The sequence below is a fragment of the Uloborus diversus genome, chromosome 1, assembly GCF_026930045.1.
Source record: "Uloborus diversus isolate 005 chromosome 1, Udiv.v.3.1, whole genome shotgun sequence".
NCBI classification, from domain to species: Eukaryota; Metazoa; Arthropoda; class Arachnida; order Araneae; family Uloboridae; genus Uloborus; species Uloborus diversus.
This window is the reverse complement of record NC_072731.1, coordinates 49,745,523-49,754,741: the sequence shown is the minus strand read 5'-3', so window position 1 is coordinate 49,754,741 and position 9,219 is coordinate 49,745,523. Positions and strand designations below refer to the sequence as shown.

General features: G+C 31.7%; 1 protein-coding gene across 1 annotated transcript in view; it reads left to right on the top strand.

Moving 5' to 3' along the window:
• The first annotated feature begins 65 nt into the window (after positions 1–65).
• The window catches only part of LOC129234563 (serine incorporator 5-like), a 71,336-nt gene continuing 62,182 nt past the window's right edge, over positions 66–9,219 (top strand). Inside the window, exons 1-2 of the mRNA XM_054868584.1 lie at positions 66–187; positions 6,541–6,708. Coding sequence (XP_054724559.1) covers positions 164–187; positions 6,541–6,708 — 192 coding nt within the window. The 5' untranslated portion in view covers positions 66–163. The remainder of the gene's footprint in view (positions 188–6,540; positions 6,709–9,219) is intronic.

The following is a 9,219-nucleotide window of genomic DNA, read 5'->3' as shown; positions in this document are numbered from 1 at the left end:
AATAAGCAGTGAATGTTTCTTACCAAGCAATTGGCAACAGTGAACTATTTCGTCTATTTGTTTATGTTTTTTTCACGCTTCGTTTGTTTCAATTTCCGCACAATGACTCGTTGCAGAGTTCCATGGTAAATTACTGAGAATTATTGTATGGTCGGTCGGGAAAATGGGTAGATGTTGTCATGGCCAGGTGTAGTATTGCATTTTTTTAAAAAAGAACTGTCAAAAAATATAAATACTTTTCCATGATCATAATATTTTGATAAATTTATTCAAATGCAAAACATGAAACAATTTGGTCGTTTAAAAACTGTATTGATAAATTTGATTGTGATGAATAAATTAAGATAGAAAAGTAATTAATGTTACTCTAATTTAGTTTTCTAACCGGAGTAAATTTTCCTTACCTTGTTCTGCTGGTTATCGTGATTGATGATTGTCATTTTTATTTAAATTGTCACAATTGATAAAACACCTCATCATATTTATATGTTAAAGAGCAATAAAGGTAAAAAATTGCTCTTAGGCAGACCCTGATCTATAAAATTTGGGCTCCCCTACAACAAATCTGTAGGGCCTTTCGGCAAAGGCCAACAGCGTGTGTTTTCAGCGTTAATAAGTCTTAGTGTCAATGCTTTTTAGCTTCTTGGGCGGTTGGGCCCCTTAAGACTCTGCACCCTGCACTGCAAGTTCTGTCAGATCCGAGCCCGCTCTTAGGGAACATTTATAGGCCATCCAATATAAACTAAGATCCCAACGAACAGATATATGGGCAATTCTCAAAAAAATGCATAAAGCTTAGTTTTTAATTTTTTCCAGCTAACCAAAGCCTTCAAAAAATAATGCTGTTGGGAATAATACGTGCTTTAATATAATCTCAAAGCATATAATCTTTGCATAGCATATAATCTCAAAGCATAATCCAATATTTAACCAGTAGTTACTTGAATAAAATAAAAAACTTAGCGTTACACACAGGAAAAATTTTTAAGAATCGCCTATTTCCACCTTACAGTAAGGGATCAGTCTTCGTAATAGAAAATTTCAATTGCCTGTGCACAATGTTGGCAAGTTATTCGCAGGCAATAGTTTTTTAAACTGTCAGGTCAAAAACATCCTTCTCAAATACAATTTACATGTAAAATCTAATTTATGAATAAAAAATTCTTCGTTATTATTATTATTATTATGTTCTGAAATGCTGAATAGATAATATTACATGAAGAAATCTATGAAGCCAAGTTGAAATTAAGAAATTTATCAACTCACTGCTCATAAATTCAGCACACAATCAAAGTGGATGCAAATACATATTTTGTTGTGACTTAGTTCTTTAATGTAAGTTTTATAATCTTTAGAAAAAAAGAAACTGCTGAAAAGGAAATAACTGATGTAAGCCTGAGAAACTCCTCTTATTTAGTGCATTCAGATTTTGTTTTAAACAACTTGAAAATATTGTTAAATCGTTTTATTTTTACTTAAAAAATTACGAACAAAGTAATTTTTTATGCCCATTTCTAAACTTGCCAAAATTGGAAGGGGGCTCATCAAGCAGTCTGCCAATGAAGTCCTGTAAAGAATTTGGAGACCATGCTTAAAAGTCATCTTACTACATAGAGCTTCATTGACAACCCTGTAGTCCCCTCCTATATTTTCTGCTAAATTACAACCCTCTCCAGGTGTCTGTCCAGAATTTTTCACAGGGTCCGTTTTTTGTGAAAAATCAAATAATTTTGTGAAAAATGAATTAATTTTGTAAAAAATCAAATAATTTTTGAAAAAAAAAAGTTTTTTTTTTGTTAAAACGAAATTTTAGAATTTAGTGATGGCACAAACTGCATCATTTAAACTTAAAGTTCAGTGTTTTCCTCTTCTATGTCGAGAATATCATTCTGGAGTGTTTTTCTACTATTTGCCGGGGGGGGGGGGGGAATCGCTCTCTCAAGTATTAATATTTATCTACCATTCTACATTATGTTAAATTATACTCGAATTATTTCTGTACAGCATTTAAAATAATTGTAACAAAAAAAAAAAAATAATAATAATAATTAAAATTCAGACTAGGGTTCAGCATTTAACTTTTTGACCCAAAACACTTAAAAAGCACAGAATTTCGTTTAAAACTTATAAATTCCGTGATTTTAAAAAAAATAAAAAGAGATTTTATTTGTTTACCTCTTAACAAAGCGTACTAAGCATCAAAAATTCGAAAAATCGGATTCCCATAGCGGATGCAAAGAGATCGCAATTCTCAAAGTGATGGGCGGATTTATGGGGGGGGGGGGGGGGGCAGAGGAGGGCAATGCTCCCTCAGTTTTGGGAGGACTTTATGTAGTAACAACACATCTTCCAAAAATTAAAAAAAAAATTTTGACTTTTTCTTTTTTGAATAGTTCAATGAAAATGAAGAGAAAAGCGAACGTCCTTTTCTGATGGGAGAAAAGAAAAGGGGGGGGGGGGAACGAACATTAAATACAAATAGTACAGCTGATCACTGGGGTGCTGAAAATGTCTAAATTCACTATTTTGGACTGAAAACCATTTGGGCAGGTATATGAATGAAAATATAGGCTAAACGAGCTATACATTAAGCTGCAACACTTATAATTGACGATTATTTTAACATATTAGAACCTAAAGCAAAGGGGAAAAAACTCCCCCCCCCCATTCTTGCTAACAGAACGATCTACTCGTTATGATTTGTGTCCATATTTCAAGTATATTTGTGCATAATATTTATGTTCTTAGTAGATTAATTGATCTTTTGAGAAATTCTAAAAAACAGTTTTTTTTTCCTTTCTCTCTCTCTCTTTTTTTTTAAGGGAGAGAGAGAGAGAGAAAATAAATACTACCGCAAACTGAATAAATTTCAGTTATCTGATTAAATGAATATTTTTACTTAGAGAGAGAGAGTACAATTTTACTTACTTTATAAATACTGTTTAAAAAGTAAGGTAAGTCATAATCATCTTAGTCAAAGTGAGTCAGTCCTTGTAACTATTGAAATTTAAATAATTGAGTCCTCAAAAGTTTTGGAAAAATTTGCTGAAATTTTATAAAAGTCTATAACACTCTAACAAAGATTGGCAAAATCGTAAAAATCCTTTAATTGTAAAAACTGATGAATTTTCGTAAAAATTACAAAAAATCAAGCAAAAATTTGCAGGTAAGAGTGAATTACAAACAGGGCTGAATTCGCCTATGAGATAAACAAGCTATTACTTAGAGCCCCTGCTTTGAAGTGGGTCCCTAATTCCCAAAAAAAATTCATGATTCTTTCCTTAAAAAATGGTAATTGCTTTAAAAAACTATTTTTATTTTTAAGTGCTTGAAAACCTTGAATATTTGGAAACGTGTAGCTACAAACCTTAAATTTTAAAATTTCTAACAAATATTAGAGGGGGAGGAATGCCAAAATATGTCAAATTCAGCTCCTTGCCACATCCTGTATTAAAAATGTAAAAATCATGGTTCTCCCGTTTGTAACATATTATTTGAAATAAATTTTTGTGACTCACATGTTTCATATCTTGCTATTTATTCAATCCCGAATGCAGTATTTTGGAAATTCTTTTGTCTTACTTCTTCTGCATAATGTCTATCTGTTTAGCACGGAAACAAATACACACTACTTCTATTTCTTTTCGTTTTCTGTCCCACTTGCAACTGAAGAAAAGTTGTTGTCATGAGAAATCTGTAGTTTCTTTTAAATTTAAAATAGCTATTTCTCAAATTTAGAACAGGCCTGTAAAAATTTACGATCAAGTACTAAAATATCAGAGACTGGAAAGTACAAATGAAATGCGTTAAATAATTTTATTTATTCTAGAGTCCTTGAAAATAATTAAATAAGTCTTTGAAAATCCTAAGCAAAGTGGGCTCCAATTTCTTCTACTGCATATTGTTAATCTGTTTAGCCAAGAAAAAAATGATACACTACCTTTTCATTTTCTGCACTACTAATGATTAAAAAAAGGTTGTTGTAATGAGAAATCAATAGTTTATTTTTTCTTTCAAACTTAAAATGGTTGTTTCTTACAAAGTTTGAACAATATACTGTACAACTGTATAATCTAGTTATCAATTTCTGTCTATCCAATTAACCTTTATAAGGCTTCAAAATGCAGAATTTTATATTCATTTTGCAAAATCTCCTCCGGGAGAGAAACCCCCGGCCCCCTAAAATGGGGGATATTCTATTTCCCACTTAAAAGGGAGAAATGCGTCACTCTCTTGATAACAGCTCCCTCTCTTAAGAGCAATTCAAAAAGGACAGCATGAAAACACACATTGATGAAAACGACACACAAAAAAAATAAAGCATGCACTTGTAACAGATCCGGCGCGACTTCCAACTTTCTTGAAAGGACGACACAGTTCTTGATAAAAACACAGGAGCTTTATTTACACTATGTACAGAAGAAATCGTTAACAACTGCTAAATTAATCATCAGCAATTAAGCAAATATCACTCAACACCGTAAACTCAACGGTTACTTACGTATTTACTTCCAAATACGAAAACAACACAGCGAAATGCCTCACAATAAACAGCTTATACACTCTCAGAACAAATTCTCAATCGAAACTGAACTTTTTATCACGTGGGACGCTTTTATAAACATCGAAAAGTTTCCACAACATTCTTACTGCTTCTCGAAATGCGTAGACCGTTAGCAAATTTTATCAATGAAAAAAAATGGAAATAGGGGGCTTGTATACTTCAGCCGAATGTAAAGGGGTTGTATATTCATTACAAGAAACTATTTACAGGTTACGTTACTACAATAATTACTATTTACAGAATTCGTAACACACTTATGCAGCACAGGAAACAGACAAAAACAAAGCAGTGGGGAGCAATAAAAATGTTGCTAAAAAAAATCCTGCCCCCCCCCCCCCCCCAGGAACTCAGTTCTAAATCCGCCTATGCATCAAAAGTATAAAAATGGCTGGTAAAAGAAATATTTTTCATAAAATTATTTTAAAATTGCATTTTAGAGTCCTATGATAAACATTTCATTAATATCTGTGGACACAGTTGAAGCGAAAAAAAAAAAAAAAGAAAATTAAACCATCGATTCAGCATTTTAATTTTTAACTCATAAAAGAAAATGGAATTTTGCTTTAAAAACTTGAAATGAGAGTTCTAACAAAATAAAGAGACTTTTCTTTTATTAGCATAATAATAAAACGAAGTTAGCTTGAAAAAAATAACAAAATATGTTTCTCATATCAGATGCTAAAAGATCGCATTTTTCAAAATGTAGACATCTACGGAAAAAAAAACGGTAATTAAAAGAGTTTATTTAAAGTTAATCATGCTTGTGTTAGCATCGAAAAATCAAACCCATATAATTTTCTCCCAAAGTAACAGTTAAACATTGCACCTCATTATAAAAACTCAAATATTGACAAGCTGATAAAATGATGAGACGCTAAGTGGTGATAATTTTGAAGTTGGTAACCCTATCTGAAGCGATCATATATATTTCCCGCCGATCATATATTTCCCGCCGCCCTTACTATCCCTTTGCAGTTCTAAGTTTATTTCGCTGATATATATTATTATTATCATTGTTTATTAAATCATGAGTGGGGGGGGGAAGAAAAGTGCTTACCAACAACTTTTCAGAAAAGTTTAGAACAACATCGCTGCAAATTAGCTGTGATAAAACAAACTAATTATTTAAAACCAAACTTATTTTCAGCTGTTAATTTCTTTCCAAGAAACAAACAACAGGCATTATATTTATTTGGCAGTAGCAATTATTTATCGCTTGCAAGAGCATCGCAAAAGTGCAGTTTTTTTTTTTTTTTTTTGCAAAATTAGCAGATTTTTTATAAGCTGATCCCTCTAATTTGACTTCAAAAAAGGTTTCAGAAATTATTGGTTTTATACACGGAAATATGCGTTATTTTGCTTTCAGATTTGCTCTTTAATAAACAATTTGTGAAAGATCCGATCTTGTTTATCAGAATTTTGTGAAGGGTCCGTTAATGGACCCAAATATCCTCTGGCCAGACCCCTGCTCTCACCAAGTCAAAGTTCAATATTAGGCACAAATAGGAAGTCCAAGGCAAATGTTTCGAAATGTACCTAAATGTAGTTTTAGGCTATGTTTGGGTGCTTGAGGAGGATCATAGATCCTTCTTGCTGTCCATATTTGTTGTTAACTGTGGGAGAAGGTAATTACAAAACTGCTTCCCATATTTTCTGTTATTGCAAAAATTTGCATTCTATGAGATAAAGTATCTGAAGTGTCTTTTGGTTGAGTCTTAGGATTTGCTCTGGCAGTTAGGAAACCTTGTTTTAGCTACTAGTGTCTTCTCTTTTTTTCTGGTTTGTAGAAGAGTAAAATTTACGTCTGGTTACAGTACTAGGCTCATTTTAGGTTATTCCTTTCGTAAGTATTGGCAAGAATTTTGTTTTTTTAAATGTTAATACACATTTTCTTGCCATAAATTTCAGGTTTTTTTTTTTTTCAGTTTCATTAGATATATGTTTTTTTTTATAAATATATATGTATGATTTCACAGGTTGGATGCTGTTGCGGGTGTCGCTCTTGTCGACTTTGCTGTGGGTTTCTTCCAGCAATAAAAGAATCAACATCAACACGCCTCATGTACACCTTGTTTTTACTCTTAGGAACACTTCTTATGTGTGTAATGCTAACTCCCGAAATTCAAGAAAAAATCATTGAAAAGGTAAAAAAAAGAAAAAAAATTGTAAATTTTGAATTTTATGCAAATAGTACTGTAGAGATTAATTTACTACTTCACAAAATTTCAAATAAACTGCAAGGTCCAGAGGAAGGCTTTAGCTCCATTTTGAGCATTTTTTATTTCTTTTAAAGTAGTGTCTTTTTTTTATTTATTTTTTCCTATTCAATGTAAAAAGTTAAGGGAAATGATTCTGAATCGAAAGGAAATACTATACTACAGGGTATACTCTCGGTAATCCAATATGCACAATATCTGCAGGGCCGTGTTTTGGGGGTGACAAAAGGGGCCGCTAAAGTATTACAAGAGAATATAATATTTCTGTGTGAAAAAATATCTTCTTTCTAATGGTACAAATGAAAAGAAGATGCAATGGGACAAACTTCAGCTACAGTTCATTAAAAATAGGCTATTTTTCATTTGAATGATTTTGACAGCCACTTTGGATGCCAATGTCTTTTAGAAAATCAATATTTACGCTATGCAACTATAACCCATCAAAAGCATGTATAATGTAAAAATACAATTACTCAGTTAGAGCTTTTGAATCATTTTTGTTCAGAATTTATGGCATTCTAAAATCCTGGAGTAAGTTTCTCCACTGTGTTTTTCTTGCGACTTTGCATGCGTGCTACACAAAATTTAATGAACTCAAATTCATAAATCTACTGAATCTATTGACAACCAAAAGTGCTTTGAGCTCCTAAAGTTTCAAGCTCCAATGTAATAAAATTTCCCGTAATCTGAACTTAAACATGGCAATTTGATACGACCGACAGAATTTCAACTCATTTTTCTATCCTCATTCAAAAGTACACCATCGAAAAAAAAACTTATTTTGAAAGGAAAAAATCTGTTCTTTCTAATGGTATTAACAAAAAGAAGATGCGAGGTGACAAACTTGAGCTGCAGCGCTTTGAAAATACGGTATTTTTCACTTGAACGGTTTTGATAGCCACTTTGGATGACAATACCTTTTAGAAAATAGATATTTAATCTCTGAAACTGTATCCAATTAAAAACAAGTATTTTTACAATGTAATCACGAAGTAGGATCCTTTGAATTATTTTTGTTCAGATTTTATGAAAACCTAAAATCCAGGAGAAAATTTCCCCGCCAGCGTTTTCACGAGTTTACAGGCGTGCAATAAAAAGTCTAATAAGCTCAAATTTCCAAAAATACTTGAATGTATTAACAGCCAATTGTACTTTAAGCGTCTAAAGTTTCAGTGTGATAAAATTTTCTGTAAACTTAATCTAAACTTGGCCATTTGGCACAAAAAGCTGATCTGTCATTTTGGATCACATTTTCCGGAGATTCTAGATCCTCAGGATTTGGATCTAAGAAGCTGAAAATTTGTATAAGTAAGTTCTCAAGACATCTCTACAACTCTATAAAATTTCATTCAACTCGGGGATGGTTGAGTGGGGACCATTAGATTTGTTGACATGGAATGACTCTTTTATATTTGGTAGAAGTAAAAGTATGTGAAAAGGCAGAAAAAGGTCAAGATTTTTCATTTTTTTTCCTAACGTTGTTTTGAAGTTAGATTTCAGTTTCATATTTCATATCCCCCCCCCCCCTCCCGGACGAAAACAATGCAGTGCAGATACCAGTTTTTATTTCAACAATTACATCTCTTTAAGATTCCAAAATTTTTCTTTGCAACTGTATTTTATGTCAATTTTTTTCACATTAATTTTGTAATTACTTATAAAAATCTCAAACTAACTTATACAGCTGGGTGACACACAACATTGGGTTATGTTTTATCAGAGAACAAAAATGGTTATTTATCGACTATTAAGACAAATTTCGCACAGGGCCGCTAAAACTCTAAGCATGCACCTGAATATGTGTATGCGATCAATGAACTTTATATATCTAAAAAATGTTTGAGAGTATACAGCATATATGGAGTTATACCCTTTGGGAATATCCTTGGTCTCTTCTGACTGTCGTCAAGATGGAGGTTTAGGAGCAGTTCTCAAAAGGTGGGAACAAAAAAGTTAACTTTGAGCAATTTCAAAAATTTTCGAATTTGATATCAATTTTGCTTTTATTCTATAGTATGTAAACCTAGAACACAATATATGAGCATGAAAAGACAGCAGGTATTTGTAAAAATTGTTAATTAGCAAATTAAATTAGCAGTCTGTAGGTAACAGATTTTGGACATCATCATAATGTAAGTTTCACCATTTTTGACAACTGTTAATCTGTTTTTTAACTTTTCCAATGAAAATTTTATTTACTACTTTTTGAATTTTGCAATTTAATGATAAAGAGGATATTAATGAAGTACTTGAATGGCTATACATACTGCTCTTTACATATAATAAAGTTTTGGAATGATTTTGAAGAAGTTGATGAAAGGTAGAAAAAAGCTTCATGGAAATAATTATACAAACTTGTAGTTTGATTTTTTGGGACAAATAAGGAATAAAAATAGAGACAAATAAATACGACATATATATTTTTAAAGGAAAAATAAA